Source organism: Eleutherodactylus coqui, chromosome 2 (genome assembly GCF_035609145.1).
Source record: "Eleutherodactylus coqui strain aEleCoq1 chromosome 2, aEleCoq1.hap1, whole genome shotgun sequence".
NCBI lineage: Eukaryota > Metazoa > Chordata > Amphibia > Anura > Eleutherodactylidae > Eleutherodactylus > Eleutherodactylus coqui.
Genome location: NC_089838.1, coordinates 173,876,395 through 173,900,093, shown reverse-complemented (window position 1 = coordinate 173,900,093; position 23,699 = coordinate 173,876,395). Strand labels below are relative to the sequence as shown.

The following is a 23,699-nucleotide window of genomic DNA, read 5'->3' as shown; positions in this document are numbered from 1 at the left end:
TAAAAAAAAAAAGCCTACAGGTCTGTCTTTCTATTTGTCTCTTTCATTGTGTTTATCTCAGTATTGCTCTATTTGTCCCTCGCTCTATTTCTATCGCTCTCATTCTGTCTGTTTGTCTCTCTCTGTTTCTCTCACTCTCTATCGCTCTTTGTTGTGCAGTGTGTGGTGCAGCTTAGCAGTATATGCTGTATTGCTTCACTCATTCCAGCGCATGCCTGAAGCCCAGCAGCGCACGCCCATAGACTTAGCATTGTAACTTTCAACCTGCCTGACAGGTCCCTGAATGTATTAAACTCACATTTGATGTTACGGCACCGGTGAACATGTGTGTCATCTAATGACCCCAACATCATACACCAAAGTTACATCAAAGGGGGCAAAGTGTGGTGCAAGAAAAAGCATGTAGGCTTATTTAGATTAGATGCAGAAGAGAACTCCGATGACAGATCTCTATCTGCATAGTGTTAGAAACAGGTCGGACTATGCTCAACATGGGAGCTATGCAGGGAAATCTCCAAATCAGATGGTCAGATACTGGATTGTAAGGGGTTAAAGGGAGTCAGCCATCAGGGCATGTGTTTCTAATCCCATACAACCCCTTTAAGATTGTTGACACACTAACCACAACTAAAGCTAAGCACTACTACATGCATGAGAGTGGCCTTAAAGAAAGCCTATGTGTGGCTTTTAATAATACACCATTTTGAGGAGCCTTTTCTTGCATTGAAAACTCATCCTTTGGCCTCCCATACTAGCTGTGAATGAAAGTTGCACCAGAGGCTGACACAACTTGCATCAACTGTCTGATTTTAATGGGCAAAGCACATTGGCATGTGCCATGCCTATCCATGAAATAGAAAACATAGCATGTCCTATTCCTGTCCAACTAGGAGTCTAAGGAATGGAAAAAAAAAAATCAAGGCGCATAGCCTCCTAAGAGGGCAGTGTGCTGTCCATGGATTAACATGGGCAGCACACTGTCCCAAATACAGCAGTATGAAAGAAGGTTGTGGGACTAGGTGTGTATAAAGTATAAGGTAAGGTCAGCAACCAACACTCTACGGGTACCTTCATACGCAGCATATTTGTTCCACACATTCTGCAGTGGAAAACAAAGCAATTCAGCCACAATTCCATAACCGCAAAACTGCACCTAAATGGTGTGGATTTTGCCGTGTGTTTAATCCTTGCATTTCAAGGGCTGAAATCTGAAGAAATAGGCATACTGCAGCTTTAGAATCCATGGAGTTATAAATAAAATAAAAAACCTGCAGAAGAAATAGGCATACTGCAGCTTTAGAATCCATGGAGTTATAAATTAGAAAAAGCTGCAGAAGTTTTCCACTCCATGCGAAGATTTTTTTTTAAACTTCCACATGGCCTGTACTGTAAATACTGTGGAATGTTTAAAGCCTGTGTGAAGGCAGTCAGATGTGATAAATTCAAATTTGCATGCCTTTTAATATGGCGATTTTGAACAGTCCTAAAGTTGGTTTCTGCCATGAGCCGGTGTATATTTTGCCAACATTTGAATACTTTGACTTTACAACTTTTAGACAGATATATTAGACTATGCCTACTACCCATAAACAAAGCCCATTTGCATGTTTCAAACCTGGCTAGCGCACAGAGAAGTTGTACATTTTTGCATAAAAATGGCATGTGCCATGATTTGAAAGCTCCTCTGTTGCTATGGAAACATCTGTACCCTTGTTACTAAAGAATCTCTGTACCCAAAAAGAGTGGAGCGCAGAGAAGCTGGAAAAGAGACCCCTAGTAACCACCACTTCAAATGTTATTTAGTGGTAAAGCCACAACATTAATGCCCTGTACATATAACAAAAATGACGACTATCACAAGCTAGATGAGGAAAAGTTGTCTGAAAAATTAGTGCCCATTTAAATTAAATCTACTTCATTTTTGTAGGGTTAAAAATAAGGTAGTGTCATCTGGTAAATGGTAAAAAAAAATTATATGATATAATGTATAATAAATCACAAGAACACAACAGGTATTCAACAGTTCTCTTTATTATAGCATTTCACGGTATAGATAACGCAAGAAAAGTAACATAGGAATAACCCATATACAGCTTAACAGTGTTGAATCAGAAATAAAACAAGGTGGCAAATAAAGGATCTTATACAATTAAAAGCTATGCATTTTCCAAAATACTTTCTGTAGCAATTTGAGGTCTTCACAATCTTATCTCTTTTATTGTCTACATGACTTACATATAAAAGGCTAGAGCAACATGTTGCAAAACATTAAGGCCTCATGTCCACGGGCGAGAGCCCGCAGCGGAATCCCACCTTGCCCGTGGCTGAGGACACAATTACCTGTCCGCATCTGGTGCGGGTCTCCCGTGTACTGGCCGGATCTTCTTTCTTTTTCCCAGCGGATGCAGCAGCCAGCACGCCACTTTTTTTCCCTGAACTCCTGCTTTCCTACGGTATTCGTGGCCCATCCCAACTGAATTGCGGATGGGCCACAGATCGGACGGCTTCCATTAACTTCAATGGAAGCCGTCTGTGCAAGATCCGCAGCAAAATGGAACATGCTGCGATTTGTTTTCCGGACTTTAATGTCCGCAAAACAAATCAGTATGCTTTAATGCATTTGCAGATGCCCATGCATTTGCAGATGCCCATGTATTCCTATGGGCGGGTGACTCACAAACCAGATTTTCCCATTTAATAAAAAAATCCTGCAGACATATTGAGTGTGGCAGTCAAGCGCCATTTATATTATTGTGTATGATAGAAGTCGTATCAAACTTGCGAGCAAAAATCTAAAAAAGGTAATATTCACACAGCGGAATCCGCCTGATCTGCCACAGATCCACTTGTAGATTTAGCCCTGTCAATGGGCAAAGTCAGTGTGTGTGTGTAATTTCCAAAGTGGATCTGCATAAGGTAGTAACGTGTCACTTCACGCAGATCCGTGGCAGAATAGCCACAGATTTTTGCTGCAATTTTACAGGCAAATTCCATGGTGGAATCCAGCATGTGATCATACCCTTACAGGCTACATTGCTGTGTTGTCCAAATCTGCCCTGATCATGTGTACAGCTCATTATTAGGTACAGCTCTAATTGCACTGCTATGAGCAATGAACCTGCATCCATCATCTTCCCAGGACAGACTAGACGTAAAATAAAGGTTCACGCTGAATGATAGAAACCAAAACCATGATGAATTGATACAGAAAGTATATTACACAACTGTGTAACTTTTTATTACCCAATGAATAGCATTTTATTTGCTTACACCAGAATAACCCTTTAATTAGTCTAGAATACAGTTTTAAAGAAGTACAAAAACACAAAGAATGCATTGTGAACTGTAAAGTTAAAAAAAAAAAAAAATAACGTGCTGAACAGAAAAAGCATGTGCACAGTTATTGCAGAACATTTCAATACAGAATGTAATATTACAGCAGTTTGGTAATCTTAATACAGTGCGCCATCACAAGTTTAACAAAACTTAGCTATTTACATTAAGGCTATAAAAAACACTTAGTGTTTTATGAACATTATGCTTTAATCTTTGGAAATTGGCTAAGGTTTTGTAATAGTCACGTTTCAAACAATCAAAAAGAAAAAAAAAAGTTGGACTCCTCCACTGATCCACCAATATTTACTTTACACCATAAGCAGATATCAAGGGTGTAACTGAAAATTCCTGCAAAATGTATACCAATGTGTTAGAATTATCCCTCACTATCATTACCAAAATGTACACTTTAAATAAAGTAACATCTATATATCACATAACATGGTTAGCAGATTAGAACTGGATAGCGATAGATATCACATATATGCCCTGCTAGTCGAAGGTAGGTAATATGATACACACACTTCTGAAAACCTGACTTGAGCTTCCATTTTCTCTGATTTATACTAAGGATCAGAATTCTCACTGTGTGGGTTTCAAAATATCAGTATATGCACACACACACACAGATTTACTAAGCTATATAAGATGGGATGTAATGAATATCTGGGGACTTTGGACTGGACTCCCATTAGAGAGTGGCAAGGGTCTCAGCTGTCAGACCCCAACCAATCATCATCCTGTGGATAGGGAATAACTTGCAATCTTGTTACAACCCCTTTAATACTCATCACATTTTGCACACAATGTTGAAAGCAACCAGTTACCATTTGCATCCATTTGACAGAACAATCTCTTCAGCCCATTTACATACATTATCTGCATCTGAAGTCTGATGGCTCATATTAGAACTTACATTTTAGATATTGATAGTGAGGAGCAATTATTTTGACATTTCACAATAGGGACGAATTTCAGCTCTGGGGACTTTCACCATGAAGACATACTGTATAATCACATTGTAAGGCTTTATATAGCAAGAAAACAAAAAATATCACAAGCCCTGTAGAAAATTCCTAATTCTACCCATTTATATATCAACGTCGTCTTGGGTACCTGCACATAATAGACAAAATTGGCAAGTTGTTATACATGGACGTTTAAATTTCCATTACATCGATGAAGGTGGTGGACCTTGTTCAGGATTGGATGGTGGCGGTTCGGTGTGCAAGTTGGTTTCCTTATAGACAAACCATGCATTTCCTGCCCACAAAATCAAATTCAAGAACCCAAAAGCCTGAAAAGCAAAAGCAGACAAAAAAGAAATCTATAAACAAAGTCTTTATCTCAAGTAGTCATGTAACGTCAGTATATTTAAAATGGATTCGAAGCAAAAATTAAAAATTTAACTCTTGGTCAAAGAGGGAATGTACCTGCCCTAATTCAAGCGCCAACTTGCAATGACAACAGATGGGCCTCATTTATTCAAAACAGTTTAAAATAAAACTACAGAAAAGTGACAAAAGCTGAAGATTTTACTTGCAACAAAAGAAATCCGCAGCAATATATGCTGCAGGTTGTTAACCCTTTCCAATCCAATTTGTATCCTAGTTTTCCTAGGGGGCTTACTTTTTTCTGCTGTTATAAAACGGCGCTATATGCTGGCTAAAGGCAGTACTGCATGAGGTGACACATTGGATAGGCTCCAACAGCAGAGAGGCTGGCAATATACAGTAAGAGAGCCGACAGACGTCTTCCAACATCAGAGTTGTACAGCCTTAAATCATAATGTCTTTAGACGTCAGGCAGTGGATTGGAAAAGGTTAAAACCCCACTTATATTTTATTGTACATTGTTGCGGAACTTCACCATTTCAATAGAAAATAGTGCAGATGCTTGAAAGTTATGGCATTTGGAAGGAACATCAAAGTTCATCCTATTTGCATCAGGAAACTGAAGTAGATTGCAAACTCTACCCCATAGTATCCTTTACATGAAATAGTTTTTAATTTGCCCAATAGAGCAGACATAATAGGCTGACATTTCCCAATTGTTGCAGCTCGCTTGTCAGCTTTGTTGTGTAGTCTGGGTCTGCAGTGAATGGGATTTAAAGGGTTATTCCATATTATGCTAGAATACGTAATCATTTTCTGATTGGTAGGGATCTGACCTCTAGGAGCTCCACTGATCTTGTGTAGCCTTTAAAAGAATTGTACCTGTGCATCAGAAACCCGTCACACTTGACACTCATACCGTGTCATAGGGGCAGTATGCCGGTTCACCCTGTATTCTAGTACACACTGGTTGAACCGTGGTGCATTACATGTATTAACACTATTCACAGCCTATGACATAACTGTACATTGTGGATTACGGTGGGGAGGGTTTCTGAGCAGCTTGGGACCCAAACCTTCTCCATTCCTGAAGGCTGTCGGCTGCTGCGTACAGCTGACAGCCAACCACCAGATACCTCTCCAACTGTGGTTGTTCAGCTGCTGAGATGCAGCGTTCAATGCGGACTGTGGTGTCTAGGTAGCCATGTGCTTGAGATAAAACATCAGATATCTGTACTGGCTGGGGCTTTTATCACCATGACATTTGATGGCATGTTAGAAATATAGAGTGGTCATAAGAGTTAAGAAATCGTTGCCTTGCATAAAGAAAAAGGAGAATAAAAAATATAGCAAAAGGCACTCAATGTTTCTACAGATACAGCTGGAAGCACAATTCAGAGTTAACCCTTTCCAATCCAATTTGTATCCTGGTTTTCCTAGGGGGCTTACTCTTTTTCCTGCTGTTATACAACGGCGCTATATGCTGGCTAAAGCCAGTACTGCATGAGGTGACACGTTGGATAGGCTCCGACAGCAGAGAGGCTGGCAATATACAGTAAGAGAACCCCGATGGACGTCTTCCAACATCGGAGCTGTACAGACTTAAATCATAATGTCTTCAGAGGTCAGACAGTGGATTGGAAAGGGTTAAAAGAACTCTGGCTACACTACCTGTACCTGGCAGAAAGAGAAAGCCATCACCGGCTGCCACCAGGTTCCTGAGGCGGCCAAAAACCCTCGAGTCACCGCAAGAGACCTACAGCTAGATTTGGCGATAGCAGGCACTAAGGTTTTTATTTGTACAGTAAAGTACATACTAAATACAGAAGCTCTTCATGCCTGAACTCCAAGACCCACACATCTACAGACCCAAAGGCACAAGAAAAGCTGGTTCCTATATGCTCAATACCACAAAATAGGCCACAGAAGTTTGGGGATTCTGTTCTGTGGACCAATGAAACAAAACTGGAAGTCTATAGATCAGCAGTATGTCTGGAGGAGGAATGAAGCATATGCTGAAACCACCACCCCGCCTACACAGTGAAGCATGGCGGTGGCTTGGTGATGCTCGGGTATGATTTGCTTCCTCTGGTACTAAAAACCCACAGCATGTGGATAACAAGATGAATTCAATGAAGAATCAGGAAATCCCAAGAGAAAAAGTTGTGAGGAAGCTGGAGCTTGGGCACTATTTAACCTTCCAGCAGGACAAGGTTCCCAAGCATATCTCAAAAACCATGCTTGGTTTCAGAAAAAGTCCAGGAAGAGACTTGAGTGGTTGTCAGTCACCTGACTTGAACCCCATAGAAAACTTTTGATGAGATTTGAAGGTGGTGGTTGCAGAATATAAACCTAATGGCCCATTTAAACACAATTATCGCTAAAAAATTAGCTCAAAAGTAGTCTTTTAAGCGATAATCGTTGCATCTAAATGCACGGTCATCGTGCACTGTTTGTTCACCACTCGTTTCTAGCCAGCTAGAAATTAGCAATGAGCCTTATCAGCACAGCATGCTGATATCTAAGCAGGCGGTGCTGATAGCATTCTTCCAGCTGGACACCAGCTGAAAGCGCCATGAACAATGCAGCTGTTTGCATATTTAAAACAGCTGCATTGTTCTCTGAGCTATTGTGGTGGTATCCTGCTCCACCTGCATAATTCTTAAGTAGCTAATTAGCTACTTAGTTATGCAAAGATAATCACTAAAAACTGTCGTTTGAGCAATCATCACTGTGTAAATGGGCCTTAAGATTAGTGGACTGGAGGCCATTGCCCATGAGAAGTGGGCTAAGATTGGTCAGGAACACTGTCAGAACACTGTCTGACAATGCAACACACTTGCAGTAGGCTATAAACAGCAAAAGAGTGCTCTATGTACTTAAGATGCTTATCATTAACCCCTTCCCGCTGCAGGGCGTAAGTTTACGTCCTGGCAGCCTGGTACTTCCCGCAACAGGACGTAAACTTACGTCTTGGAGATAGCACCGGGATCACATGTGATCCCGCGCTATCCCGCACCGGGAGCCGGCTGTCAGTCACAGCTGGCGTCCCGCTGCAACAGCAGGGGGTCATCCGAGATGCCTCCCCCGCTGTTAACCCCTTCCCTGCTGCGATCTAAGTAGATCGCGGCAGAGAGAGACTTCACAGAGGGAGCCGCGCTCCCTCTGTCTCCGGCCGGAACTCGCGATGTGATCGCGAGAGCCCGACCTGTCACCATGGCAACAGGACAGACACTGGCGTCCTGTATTGCCTATGCCTATAATCGCTGTACAAGCGATAAGGCATGGCAGAGCAGTAGTGGTTAAAGTCCCTCAGAGGGACACAAACCGTGTAAAAAAAACAAAGATTAAAAAAAATGTAAAAAAAAAGTGTAAAAAAACCCATTTTTTAATGCTTTTTCTCAGATTAGCATAAAAGTTAAAAAAAATAAAATCCCACATATTTGGTATTGTCGCGTCAGTAACAACGCGTACAATAAGTTGCACATGCTTTTGACTGTGCACGGAAAAAAAACGCTAAAAAACGCTAAACAACGGAGGCAAAATGCTAATTTTTAGCATTTTGCCTCACTAAAAACGCAATAAGTGATCAAAAAAGCCGTATGTACCCCAAAATGGTACCAATAAAATCTACAGCTCGTCTCGCAAAAAATAAGCCCTCAGAGTGCCGTACATCAAAAAATAAAAAAAAGTTACAGGACTTTGAATGCAGCAATTTAGAAAAAAAAAAAAAAAAATTACCCAGAAAAAGGGTTTTTATTGCAGAAAAGTGGGAAAACCTAAAAAAAAGTAAGAATTTTGGTATCGTTGTAACCGTACCGGTCCGCAGAAAAAATGGAATGTCTCATTTATGCTGCATGAGTACCGCTGTAAAAAAAAAAAAAAAAAAAAAAAAAAAAAATCTATGGCAGAATTGATGCGTTTTCTCTCCCTGCTATCATTAAAAAAAAAAAAAAAAGTTTTACAATATAGTCTATGTACCCAAAAGTGGCACCAATAAAAACTACAGTTCGCCACGCAAAAAACAAGCCCTCATACGGCCGCGTCGACTGAAAAATAAATAAGTTATGACTTGATAAACGGAGAAGAAAATCCGCCAAAAATTGTTGTGTCCTTAAGCCCAAAATAGGCCGTGTCATTAAAGGGGTTGTCCCGAGGCAGCAAGTGGGTCTATACACTTCTGCATGGCCATAATAATGCACTTTGTAATGTACATTGTGCATTAATTATGAGCCATGCAGAAGTTATAAAAAGTTTTATACTTACCTGCTCCGTTGCTGGCGTCCTCGTCTCCATGGTGCCGACTAATTTTCGCCCTCCGATGGCCAAATTAGCCGCGCTTGCGCAGTCCGGGTCTTCTGCAGTCTTCTATGGGGCTCCGTGTAGCTCCGCCCCGTCACGTGCCGATTCCAGCCAATCAGGAGGCTGGAATCGGCAATGGACCGCACAGAAGAGCTGCGGTCCACGGAGGAAGAGGCCATCTTCAGCGGTGAGTAGAGAAGTCACCGGAGCGCGGGGATTAAGGTAAGCGCTCCGGTGAGCTTTCTTTACCTCCCTGCATCGGGGTTGTCTCGCGCCGAACGGGGGGGGGGGGGGGGGGGTTGAAAAAAAAAAAAAACCCGTTTCGGCGCGGGATGGGTTGAAATAATGCTGAAACTGGTAATTAAAAGTAGCATTTTGTATTGGAATTGGAGACACACAATAGTTGTGTTGAGCTTTTTAAAAAAAAAAAAAAATGTTTGTTATTTTGTAATAAAGCAGAAAGTCTGAAAATCTTGCAAAGAAACCCAATTTGCAATGGGGGTCAAATAATTTCTGCTGTATTATATATTTATGCCAGAATCTCTTTTTGCAGGTGGAAAACACACAAAGTAAATATGCTGTATGTACATTTAAAAAAATTATATAAGTGAAAACTACAAAGTTATAGCTTTGTTCTATCATCCCACAAAAAACAAGTACTTTGGCTCTTTTGAATGTGGCGACACTGAAGCAATTGATTTTTCAGTGTGCAAAAGTAGTAAGATTTAAAAGGGGAGGGGGGGGGTGTAAATTTGGTATTGGCGCAATTTGTGAGTACTGCAAGAACTGAAACAAACAATGGCAGAATAGGTTTTCCATTCCTCTGAAAATAAATTAGCGTTAAGTTATACATATACTCCAAAATGATGCCAAAAAAACAACTTCCCTTGCAAAATACAATCCTTCAAAGTGCCCTGTCAAAAGCAAAAAAAAAAAGGCGTGGTTTACAAAGTGCAGAGAAAGAAAAATAGCCATTTTCTTAAATCCCAAAATATACTGCAAAACCAGAGACAGTTGACGGTTGCAATACAAGTCCCCAAATAGCTGTGTTCTGCAAGGGTTAATATGCCTTCCAAACCATTCCTCAACATACATGCAAGATATACATACCACAGAAATGTTTAGACTTCCCATGCGCGATTCAGAACCGGTGGTGCATTTGTAATCTTTCGGGCAATTATGAATTAGAGTGTCTGGGCTGGTCACATGTTTTATATCGCTCAAGCCTTTAGCCCATGCAGAGGAACTCACAAGCCACAGAATCGCAAAAATTAGCGTTACGATGAAATCCTACAAAAGAAGTGTTCGATAATTAAAATTAATTTTGTTTTCACACTACACAAAAGCAATTCTGATTAAAGAGACACTTGTCAACTTTGCTGTTCACAAATTAACAAGCTTTATGTGACTGGCATATTTTGTGCTTGTTTTTCAGATATTTTTGGCATGTAAACTAGTTGCTGTGCCACTGGGCAGTTAGCAAGATACAGAATTACTTAAAGGGTTATCCCATTTCCAACTATGGCTTATCCTCCAGATACATACCGCAGTTTTGGAACAATAGGTCACACCTAACTAAGGTAGGGTTCCCACAGTTTTAGGTTTATTCCTTTTTTTCCTTCACACTATGATGTGGCATTCAGTCACAGCTGCCAAAACTGCACTGTGACAGAACCATTCAATTGCATTAGTGACATGGACAGATCGCTTGACAAGGGTTCCATAAGTCTGTTATATTAGGAGTACAGAGTAACAGTAGACTACGCTATCTTATACTCCAAACATAACAGAAAAGAATGGAGTCCATGTAAAACAGACCCCAAAATGATGGGCATTTCACCAATGCCAGTGAATGATTTCCGTAATCTCTATTCGGGATGTTCCATCACAGCACTGTTTTCGGAAGAGGTGATAGAATCCCACAGTTTAATACAAAACTACATTGGCAAGCACATCATTCTCCAAAGCATCACTCAAGTGTGCCGTCAATCTTTATGATGGGGTGGGGGGGGGGGGGGGGGGGTATTATATGGGGAACCCTCACCCAGACCTTCTGAGCTGAACATGCAACACGCAAACTCTGCATGTATACAGTAGACTCCTAACTATAGCAAATTTTGTGCCATATAGGCATACAGATGTAGTATTCTGCCCTTACATATAAGTTGGTTATTACAGTTTGGAAGTCTGTAAGTAAGAAATATTTAAACACTTTTCCGAATTCAATACTTACCACTGATATCCTTCATACAATCCACGCAGCAATAAGAAGAATGTAGATAAATGAGGGTTTTTTTGGTACGCAATTTAAAAAAACAACAAACAAAAAGGGGAACACTAAACAAAAAAACAAAAAACAAAAATAGAAACACTTTATTCCAGCAGTGCCCAACCCCAATCTACTTTCCTTTCCTATTTGTAAGTTTATTGTAATTAAATAAAAAACTTTAAGCTTCACGATTGGCTCCCATACAGTCACATCACTTAGTGCATCCAAACAAGTAGTCCTCCGTATGCACAGTGCACAGAAAAGGTGGAAACCAGTATGAATGCACTAGCAATGCTTCAGGGAGGCAGTGTCCCCCTTCTTCAATCCTCAAAACACTGCTGCCATGTGTGGACACTTGTTTCTTGCCAGGATAGGTATCCGATATTAAGACAATCATTGGATTTATCGACATTCACTGCACATGGTGATGCTACTGTAGTACTACACTGATATATAAAATTCCTATTCTATGGTATGAAGAGGTCTGACATTACTGTCTACTGGATGTTGATGTGGGGCATGGAGTTGCCCTGATCACAAAGACTGTGGTAGCCATTAAATTGAAGGTTATTTCTACATACAGAGACAACTGGATGCAGCAGGAGTCTCCCCCGTATACAGGACAGAAAGATTGATAAGTATGCCCTGTTAAGTCAGCCAAAAAATAAAATCAGCAGGAAACTAGTTCGTGTATCCTTCACAGGATTTGTACAAGACAGTCAAGAATAAGCAGAAAAATGTTTAACTTATCTGCTTTTATCATTCACTTCTAAGTTCAGTGATAAAGACCCCGCACTTGAAATGTCATTTTAATGACAAAAAAAAAAATTAACAGCCCAGTCAGAAATAAGCATTTTTAAAAAAATCTGTAATATATGCAAATGACCCAACTACCTGCAGGCGTCAGATCCAAACTTAATGTTAATATTGTCTTGGCAACCCTCCACAACAGCATTTAGTTTCAGACTGCCAGATCTCGCTGTTATCGCTAGATCTGCAGATCTGTCCAAAACAGTGCCATTTACTGAATATAGCAGTCATCAATTGGTACCTACTGTGTTAGGCCTCATGTCCACGGGGAAAATCAGGCCCCCTACGGATTCTACATGGAGAATCCGTAGCGGGTCCCTCCTGCCCCGCGGACATGAGCGCTTAAAATAGGAATTTAACAGAATTAACTCACCCGCAGCGGGCCGGGAGGGTCTTCTCTTCCTCACCGCCGGATCTTTTTCGGCCGGCGGATGAACTTGGCACGCCTGCGGCACGTCGCCGGTGTGCCGCGCACATGCGCCGGGCACATCCGCCGAGCCGAAGCAAGAAAGATCCGGCCGTGAGGAAGAGAAGACCCTCCCGGCCCGCTGCGGGTGAGTTAATTCTTATTTTAGGTCTCCCGCGGATCCGGACGGCTTCCATAGGCTTCAATAGAAGCCCGCGGGAGACCCGCACGAAAATGGAGCATGGTCCAGATTTTTTCATGCTTTATTTTTTTAAAAATCACTTTTATTGACCCTCCGCAGGTATTTATCTACCCGCGGATGGTCAATGCATCCCTATGGGGTGTGGATCCGCGTGCGGGAGAAGAGTTAAAATCCGCTGCGGATTTTAATTCTTCTTTTGCCCGTGGACATGAGGCCTTAATGCATTAAAAATAGTTCTATTTTGGACAGAATCTGGTAATTTTGAACACTGGAAATGCTAGAAAGTACAGACCGACTCCTGCAGAAAGTAGGTACAGGTATATCTATCTCCCTCTTTATCTATATCCATCTATGGACTCTAACAAAGCTTTTTTTGTACACTTTGAAATATATACAAAAATGCTTATTTCTACATACTCCATTTTTTTCCTCATAAAGAAAGGGACCCACTTCAGGTGTTGGTTCAATGATAGTCTACACATTCAGAGGCTGAACGGGCTGACTATTTTGCTACTAGCACAGATGACCAGCAAGGTTGGATATACAGGACGGCTCATGTTCTCATTTCAGTTAAATAGAACAGACAAGAAAAAGTATAAATAAGAACTCGAACATTGAAAGGCATTTTGGTCTATTTCACATGATTACTCATTTAGGAATGTAAGAGGTTCAGGTAGCAGATAAAGGTGAAAAAAAAAGACAAAAAACAAAACACTATGCTTGCCTGTTCACTTGCCTCCCTGCCAAACACAGAGGCTCCAGTCAGATCCTAGAAGTGAATGCAGCTATCATGTACTATTCATTACTCACCAAATCACAGGCCTCAGCGGCCATCTGTGCATGAACAACGCATGAAAGCTGAGGCCTGCGATTGGTGAGCCGGCACTTCATGGACCAAACCGGCAACACTGGAAAAGGGAGGCCAATGGAGAGGTGAAGATAAAGTGTAAAATAAAGAAGGGGGGAAATCTTATCTGCAACCTGCTTTTTTTTTTTTTTTTTAACTCAGAAAAAAAAAAAAAAACTTTTAAAATACATATTCCAGCCTGAAGAAATCACATTAGCAAGTTTAATCCATTTTCATTTTATAGCCAAGTCTGGAAATTAAACACCTGCATGTAAAAAGTGTACTAAGAGTATGAACTGGGCCATAACATGTTTATGTATATATTTGCGTAAGAGCAAAATAAATAAATAGGTGTGCTTTAATTAATAAACTATTTGCCGCGCCCCCCCTCCAAAGAAAATAGAGCGCCTAGGAGTTGTTGAAATCAAATGAAACTGTGTGGGATTGTAACATTGATAAAAGTGATTACAATATCAGAGCAAAAGGGTAATTTATTGCAGAAAACTGACCCCTTGAAGGGAGGCTCCAGTACCCTGTTGTATCCTCTTGTATTCAAGCTAGAGGCGGTACAGGTGGGCATGGAGGTATACAGGTTGCACGTGGTATCATATGGCATATTGGTCCACATTTGCTGTAACTGAGCCTCTAGATTGTGTAACATCGTAAGCTGTCGAATTTGGCGTCCCAGACTGTCCCACACGTTCTATTGGCGATAAAACTGGCGGCCGGATAAGTCACGAAGGTGTGACAATGTTGTGGAGGCGTTCCTGTGAAACCCTCATAGTCAGCGGCCAAGGATTATCCTGCTGGAAAATGCCTCTTGGAAGCCGCCATGAGAGGAACACATGTGGCTGCAGGATGTCCTCAACACATTGCTGAGCGGTCATTGTTCCTCATACCATTACTGGGGGGGGGACCGACTGTCGTATGTGATGCGCCTCAGGTGGCAAGTTCATTCATCTAATTGCACAATTCTACTCATTTGCATATCTGCCTGAGATGTAACTACAGGATGTATTTTTAGGTAAAATGACAAACTTAGGCAATTGATTTTTTTTCTCTAGCGTGTAGACTGCACACGTGACTAATCCGTCAAAACAAGCTATTCACGAGGCCTAGCAGCCACATACCAAGAACCATAAAAACACCGCTATTAATACTAGTTATGTTACCACCAAGAAAGCACACAGTTGCTTCAACAACTGATAACAGTTAAAGACTTAGCTTTAGTTATACAATATAAAATAGTTAAAGAACAGCAAGTTAGTCTTGTTCTTATGGTACAATTACACGAGCTTTAGCGTATTCCTACCTGCCGGGTGGCACCTATGAGCGCAGGAGCTGTCCATAAAATATGAACACTACCGCTCATGCAATAGCACCCTTGTGTTTCACATGCAAGGGTCCTTAAAGCATTTCTGTTAGCTGAAACTCAGACACGCCATAAAAATGCAACTAGTTGGGTTTAATTTTAGCCAATTAGGCATCAGATGCAATAAACCTGCAGACTGTTAATATGGCATCAGCATCCAGATATTTCTCACTAATACACGATGATCTCTCCTCTTACTTTTGCAGTAATAGAAAGTCTAGGCTTACAGGGGACAGACTTATGAGAACGTGTGCACGGTAATGTGAAAAAAAGTCAGATTTTCATGGCAGGCGTGGACTTCAGCAGGTGACAACGTGGGATTGGGGAAGAGCATTTAAAAATACAAGAACACGTCCCTGGCTTCCCAACACCTCCTCTAGCAGCACCATAACTTAGGGCCACTCCGGTAATTTTTTCTTTATCATTCATTCGGTAGCCACCACATTATTTATATTAGTGTTACCATATTTTTTTGTCTGAAACTCCTGGCCTCTTTTTCCTCGGACGGTCATGTGATCTCAATTCTGACGTGCTCAGATCTGCTTGACGGTTATGGATTTATTTTCTAAGCAATTTCTTATTTTCTGTGTTATATACATCTACCACTGAAACGGTTAGGCCTCCCTCACACAGTTTGCAGAAACGCAGCATTTTCAATGCTGCGTTTACTGCGATTTCAGCAGCGTTCTCGAACATTTGAAAACGCAGCAGAAAAAAAAAAAAGCATACTCACCTAGCTGGCGCCGTCTGGGTCCCTGCTGCTACTCTTTGAAGCTCCGGGTAGGCTTCCCTGCACTTGTCATCGCCGACAGAGAATCTTTTGCTAATGATGAGGGGTTATAGAGCCCGCCTCCAGCAAGAAATTGCTCCGATTGGCTGAACTCACGGGTTCAGCCAATCACAGCCAGCGCTGGATGCACCAATCACAGCCATTCATTGAATGGCTGTGATTGGTGCATCCAGCGCTGGCTCAGCCAATCTGAGAAGTGTCAAGAGCTCCGGAGAGCAGCGGGAGGGACCAGGACGGTGCTTGCTAGGCGAGTATTGATGATTTTTTTTATTTTAAAGATACTGTAGCTAGCGCTTACATTTAGGGTTGTCAAAAAGGTGGCATCAAGTTGTGCCACGTTTTCAGCAGCACTGACTCTGCTGCCCATTTCAGTGGGCGATGCACAGCTGAAACCGGCCACAGATTGACAGTAATACATGTTCTAAGCGCAGCGTTGAAGACGCTTGTGTGGGGAGCCCCATTGAAATGAATAGTAGCTTTGTACAGAGTTTAGCGCAGTGCTGAAAAGGCAGCGCTAAACGCTGTACAAAAAAGAAAAAAAAAAATCTCTGAGGGAGGCCTGAAGGGGGAATACAGAATCTCCTGTTACAGTTACGGATGAGGATTAAACTCCTGCCACATAAAACTCCTGTCACAAAGTTATAATAAAGGAGATCACAGTTCATTCTCCTGACTGTATATTTAAGTTCCTTAGCTTATTAAAATAATTAAACTCTCTCCCCCCAGCTGGAAAGAATGGTATAGCTGGCTGTGCTGATGCATCATGGGATTGATTAAAAATGAAAGCAAGGAATCTCACTCTCAAGACGGTGGCCGACAGGCATGAAGTAGCTAGAATACACAGAAGAGACCTTCAGAGGGTGACAGGCAATCAGGTGAGAAGTGGAGGCATGAAGACATGCAGTTTTGCTGGAGTGGCACTTTAAATTTTAGGCCGAATGCAATTTACCAATATTCGTTTTTTCCTTTCATAGCATTATTTTGTGGTCTTATGCCTTTTCCTTAGCTAGCAAGCATCGGCTAGAATGAAATACGAGACCATTTTGTTACGTATTTTAAGGAGACCGCACATTTCACCTGTCAGAAATCTTATGATTAAAGACACTTCCATCTGAAACAATAAACCAGACTAAGGCTGGGTTCACATGGGACAGAAATGCCGCGGCTTGGCTGCACAGAAAAACCACGAGATTTCGGCGGGGTAGCCGCAGCTTCAAAACCCGCGGCATTTTGCATGGGTTTTGGGGCAGTTCGGCCTCCGGCATTTTGCTGCAGCTTTCTCTCCCCATAGAGAGGAGTGAGGCATTGACATGCCACAGAATTGAATTCCACGCCGCATGTCCATTTCCACCCGGCTTTGCCGCAACGGATTGACCCCACTGCGTGGACGAGATTTTTGCAAAATCTTGTTCACATGGCTGGCTAATCCCGGGACTAGGAGCCGTGCACAGAATTGCCGCATGTAAATTCCGTCCCGTGTGAACCCAGCCTATCTTGCTATGCTGCGCTTGTAACCATTCTTATTTTGTACACAAAGCAGCCAAGTGTTTTACCATTGTCCTTCCTTGAAGCTGGATCTTCTCTCGTTGGGAGATTATTGGACTTGTGATGCTCAGAGTTTATCCGTGCACAGAACAGAGGATAACATGACGATCAATATAAGGGTAATGCGACTATTTTTGTTCTTACGTCACCATCAATGCTATTACAAGTATCAAAAGAATTTCAGTATCACTTCTACAGCATGATACTTACAATTAATGGCAGTTTTCTAGAGTCCTGATAAAGATGCCTGAAGCCAAGATACAAGACAAGTGCACCAATACAGTAAAGAAAGGCAAAGACTGCAACTGTAACATAAAATTCCGCAGATGAGGAATAGTCACCGGTAAGGTGCCACTCTTGCCATGGTTGTTCACAGAACGGGCTACTTGGTACCATGAATTTGACTGTATTTAACCTGAAAAAATAGGGGAAAAAAGGGGGGGGGGGGGGAATACAGCATTTGAATTAAAATACAAAGACAAGCATACAATTGACAGCTTTATTTAAATTTTATATATGTCACTTTCTCCAGTCAATTGTGGATCCATATATCCAATGAGCAACGGAAACATCTAGATTCCGTTTTCAGGGAATAAGACAGTAGCCTGGGATGGAACGCTGGGAGGTAGGACTCACTAATCCATTATTAGGCTTTGCTCACACAGCCTCAGTATACCATATGGTAGAATCTGTCAACCACTGGACCCATTGTATATAGAAAAAAAATAAAAGGAAGTATACCTTTTAGCCACCGGACACCGCTATATAGAATAGCGTTCGATACACTGCTATTCCATCCTTTTTTGCAGCATATTGATGTGTACTGGCCAGATGGAGGTGAAAAGGACACCTTTTTGCCTACAATCGTGCTGATGGAACCCTATGGACGTTTAGGGTCTACGTTGGGAACTTTATCAAGCTTCCCATTTAGAAAGTCTGTTGGGTTACCAAGAGCCTCTGCAGATATTGGCCCATAGTCTGAAAACACTTGTCCAAAACATATCCAAAAATTATCCTATTGATTCTGCTTTAAGCAAAGTGAAAAGGGACTATTTGTAGAACGTCAACTTATTCCACAGCGCCTTCAGGTAATTTATTACCCCCCACCAAGCTGGGTACTCCTTTTACAGACCTCTGAAGAATGGAAGGCTGAATCAACCTTGAGACAGCTACCTAAACCATTTTGGGGGTTGAACTTGCAACCTTCAGGTTGTGAGCAAGAGCTTAGGACTGCATACTGCTGCCTTAACACTCTGCGCCACACGAGGCCCCGAGCACAGAATCTTTGTTCATACAAATTCTGACAGGGCCTGTACACCTCCACACTAAGTTACCATGCAGGATCAATGCACAAAGCTCTGCCATAAGCTTAACACTTCTCCTCCTCAGCTCACTTACCTGCTGTATCCATTATACTTACTACACTGCACAAATGGCAAACACAGTAATAGTCTCCAACACCACTTACCTAAAAGGATATGCAAATTTGGCTACAATCAATTCGTTTTGGGTGATATTGGGACTGGGATGACAGGTTACATTCATACTGGTCTCTCCACTGTATCCACCACATGTAGCAAAGGAGAAGATTGAAAAGATCTAGAAAGAAAATAAAGTCTTGTATTATGTGATCTTAAATAATGTTTTTGCGCATAACCTTTTGAATGAGCACATTTATCTGGCTATCATGTTAAGAAGAAATCATTAACCCCTTAAGGTTAACGCAACGATTTTTGGTGGGTTTTCATCTCCATTTTTCAAAAGCTATAACTTTTTTAATTTTCTGTTAACGCGGCCGTATAAGGGGTTTTTTTTGGCGTGGCAAACTGTAGTTTTTATTGGTTCCATTCTTGGGTACGTAGACTACTGTAAAACTTATTTTTTTATGATAACGGAGAGAAACTGCATCAATTCTGCCATAGATTTTTTTACAGCGTTAATCATGCAGCATAAATGACAAACCCATTTTTCTGCGGCCAGAAATTACAACGATACCAAAATTCTTTTTTTTAGGTTTTACCACTTTTTTGCAATAAAAACCCTTTTTTGGAAATCTTTTTTATTTTCTAAATCGCTGCATTCAAAGTCCTGAACCTTTTTTTTTTTACTTTTCTACATACTGAGCTGTGTGGGGGCTGCAGTTTTTTTTATTGGTACCATTTTGAAGTACATACGGCTTTTTTGATCACTTATTACGTTTTTTGTGAGGCAAACTGCTAAAAATTAGCATTTTGCCTGAGTTTTTTTTTAAGCTTTTTTTACGCTTTTTGCTGTGCAGAATAAAAAGCATGTTCAACTTATTGTACACGTCGTTAAGGACAATACCAAGTGTGTGGGATTTTAATATTTTTTAACTTTATGCCAATATGAGAAAAAGCACCTAAAGAGGGTTTTACATTTCTTTTTTGTACATTTTTTTAAAACACTATTTGTGTCCCTCTGGGGGACTTACAGCACAGCACTGATGATCGCTGTGATAAGGCATTGCAGGAGTTCTCTCCTGCAATGCCTTATCGCTTATACAGCGATAACGGGCTCTGGCAATACAGGACGCCAGTATCTGGCACCCTGTTGCCATGGCAACCAGCCAGGCTCTCTGCGATTATATCGCGAGAGCCCGGCAACGTCACAGAGGGAGCACGCTCCCTCTGTAAACCCTTCCCATGCCGTGATCTACATAAATAGCGGCAGTGAAGGGGTTAAGAGCGGGGGCGCATCTCCGATGCACACCCACTGTTGCAGCGGGAGGCCGACTATCACTGACAGCCGGCTCCCGCTGCGGGATAGCACGAGATCTCTTATAATCTCGCGCTATCCCCAGGACGTGTTTACGCCCTGGTGCGGGAAGTACTCCGCTGCCAGGACAAACTTACGCCCTGGCGCAGGAAGGGGTTAAAAGGTCTCCCCCACTTCTGCCTATTGATGATCCATCATCAGAATAGGTCATCAACAACAGATCGGTGGGGTCCGTCACCTGTAACCACCAGGTTTTTAGCTGTGCCCCCAAGCTGTATGTGTGCGTAAGGAGCAGTTTTTCTACAAAACTAAACAAATCTGTACATTGTACGGAGGCAGGGCTGCTATCGCATGCTCTGTCCCATCGAAGTGAATGGAAGATACAGACACAAATACCGGAACCTCCGCTTTCTCTATACATGAAGGTTCCTGTAGCTCTAAACAGCTTTAACTGAGAAGGGCCATATCACCTACTAACAATGATGAAGTAGCTAGAACCTCTCCAAGGGTCCTACATAGCAGCTGCTTACAACTATCTAATAGGGGTATTCCACTGGATGAGTAAAAACTGATAGATGGCTGGGGGTCCGACGGCTGTAACCCCCACCAATCCTGAGAACAGGGGATCCCGTTTGCCCCACTACCAGTCACGGCAATATTGCTGCTCTGTCCAAAATGAATGGAGGGCTGGCCATGTATGCACACTGCCACTCCATTCACTTCGAAGGGGCTGATAAAAATAGCCTTGCGCCATGCTCAGCTGTAGTCATCACCCCCACTGAAAGGAATGGAGTAGCAGCAAACATATGAGGTCACCACTGCAATCAAAGTGACATCACTCTGGCCAAAGCAACTGAAAGTGGGGCAAACGGAAGCCCCCGCTCTCATGATTGGCGGGCGTCCCAGTGGTCAGATCCACAATGCTAAATCAGTTTTCATCCTTCCACTAAATGGCATTTAGTTTTTTTAAAAATTATCTTCTACCGCTATCTTCTGCGCGCAATAACTTTTTTCCATCGACATCTACTGCGAGGGCTCATTGTTTGCCTGACATCCTGTAGTTTCTGTTGGTACCATTTTGGAATACATACGACTATTTGATTGCTATTTATTGCAATTTTTCTTGGAGACAATGTTCTCTGATTGGATGTTGCGAGGAAAAAAAAATTTATATTATAATATATATATATATATATATATATATATATATATATATATATATATAAATAAATCGCGGTTTGTGACTTTTTGTAGCCCACGTTTCCCTATGGAGCTTCCGTTTGTGTTGCAGCATATGAAATGGGGGCTCAAGTACGATGAGCCTTTGACATTAGAAAGCCTGACCCTAGTTTTCCTGTATTTTGGGGAGGCTTGAAATATTAGACCTACCCTGAAGATAACCCCTAGCTGTATTACATTAACCAAAAAGCCAAAACAATACAACAGCCGCGGCCCGGGACCTCCTGCGTGACGGCAGGCTTGCTTGTAGTCCTCAGCACATCACTTCCTGGTTACAGAGTTCATAAACCCCGCCTCCAGGAAGTGCAGCTGTGATTGGCTCATTGAGCTCTGCATTAATTGGTTCTCAAGTGCCACAGCTCAGCCAACCAGAGGCCCAGCCTCCTCTTAGGCCACTCCCACACTGGCAGCTGTAAGCACCGCGTTTTAAACACGGTGTTTTCTCATGCGTTTGCCAGCGTCTTCTAATGCAGCCCCCCCACCCCCACCGACAGCGGTCAGTGCGGCGTTTGAAGTGCCGTACTAAACGCTCTCTGTACGTCCTGCGGGCGGCCTGAGCGCTGCGCTATTCCCGGAGGGCTCTCCGGACGCTCCCCTCGGTGTATGACTGCTACACGCACGCCTGACCCAGACTCCTGCACAGCTCCAGCATCCCTCCACCAGCGGGGGCAGCCTTGTGCCTCCGCCGCACTACAGCCCACCTCCTGCCCGATGACAGCGGCCCCGCCCCGACAGCCAGCGCCCATCCAGCACGCCGCGGACGGGAGGGGGACTGGCAGCTGTCCGTGCAGGCGGCGGAGCACACATATGGCAGCTGTAGCCCCCCGCACGCCGCGCCCACTGCACTCACCCACTCCAGGACCTTGATGAACCCCAGGGGCTCCTTCAGCGGACTGAAGTTCAGCTGCAGGCCCGACATTTTCTGTAAGACAGAAAGCAGAGGCAATAAGGGCGGGCTGCAGCGCCTACACCGGAACACGGGCGGGCGGCCTGCTGTCCTACCTGAGTCAGCCGGTTCATTGACTACGTCAGGTCAGCACCTCCCCGGGGAGGGAGAAGCGCGGCAGTCGAGAAGTCAGGCGCCACTTAGCACTGCGCACAGCTCCTCCGCCTGCCGCTGTGACGTCACCGCGCCGGCGTGCGTGGGAGAGCGTGCGCAGTTATCCAGCCGCTAGTGCCGCGCCTCATAGGGCGGCCCACAGCTTCAGGACTCTGCGGGGGGCGTGGCCGAGCCACAAAGGCGGGCGGCGCTAGTCCCGCCCACTACCACATGGTCCGCTAACAGCTGTCTCTTCCTGTCAGCCGGCAGCACATGACAGTCAGGCGGCTGCTCGGCGCCGTCAGCATTCTTAACAAATAGGTTTACCCTGAAAAGTGGGTTTGTTTCAGAAAGCTGGTGTGTAACACTTGTGAGGAGACCGGGCGCAACCATTATATGGCCATACAGTGCTGCCAACACAGCCCGTACCCTGAGACAGCTCTGCCCTGTGGTACATTCCCAAGATGGCACTGCAGGAGCCATGTCTCCATCTCAATAAATCTCAGCGTAGAGTCGAGGGCCAAACTGAACTTTTCCTTTTTTGTGGGCAAGTTCTGCAATAATTACAGCTAGCTGACATGTCTTCAGACACATCCGCGGGATGCCCGTGTGCAGCCCAGGTCACCCCTATAGGTGTGCCTTCCTTCAGCCTCACCCCAAAGACACAAACAACTAAATGGAATGCCTTTGTGGTAACATTTCCTCCACTTGTAGTTGGTCTCTCTCCATCTGGCCCAGACTGATGTGACGGCTTCTTCCAGCATGCCTCTTTACACCGCATATCTCCTATGCCAGCCATAGTGCTCCAATGGCTTACTACAATTCCCTCCTCTATTGTATAAGCCCAGCCCATGATTACCTGCGCAGGTGAGCTTCCTTGCCTGATGTATAACGCTTACATGCATATATCACATGCAGTAACTGATGATGTCAGTTAATCAGAAGGAGGAAGCAGCCATGAACTAACAACCCCACTTTTAAGGCTCATTCACACTCCTGTTTTAACGCCCGTTCAGACAGCAGAGTGCGGCAAATATACGCCACACCTGGAATACCATCGGGTGGGGGAAGGCAGTTTAGCTCTGCTAAATTGCCTCCCCCTCGCCGGCTGTCGGCAAAGAAAGGGGGCAGGAGCTAGTGTGCTAAACACCCGCCCCCTCTCCGCCCCTTGTCTGCTGCCAGTAATGGGAGGGGCTTGGACAGGGTGGGAGATCAGGACACAAGCTCCCACCCCACCTGCCTTTGCCAGCAGCTCCCATAGGAGTCTATGGGACCGGCCATATTCCGGCCAGCGGGAATGTGCATCATATGCGCTATCTTTGCTGGCCATCTGTTTTTACCTACCGGGAATATGCCTATATGAACTGATGCATTGGTTTCTAATGTATTAGATGGGGAGCGTATATTGGCTGGCCGTGAAAACGCGGCCGATATACGCTTGTGTGAAAGAGCCCTTAAGCCGGCTTCACATG

The 23,699-nt window shown here is 43.3% G+C and overlaps 1 protein-coding gene across 1 annotated transcript; it reads right to left on the bottom strand.

Annotated features, from left to right (window-relative positions):
- Nucleotides 1-2,013: 2,013 nt before the first annotated feature.
- SYPL1 (synaptophysin like 1) lies at nucleotides 2,014-22,340 on the bottom strand. The gene is made up of 6 exons (XM_066591948.1): nucleotides 22,191-22,340; nucleotides 22,039-22,110; nucleotides 18,682-18,812; nucleotides 17,424-17,628; nucleotides 10,083-10,262; nucleotides 2,014-4,633 (listed from the first exon to the last, which is right to left on the bottom strand). Exons 1-6 carry the CDS (start codon nucleotides 22,206-22,208, stop codon nucleotides 4,508-4,510), a joined length of 732 nt encoding a protein of 243 aa, XP_066448045.1. The 5' UTR covers nucleotides 22,209-22,340; the 3' UTR covers nucleotides 2,014-4,507.
- Nucleotides 22,341-23,699: the final 1,359 nt, after the last annotated feature.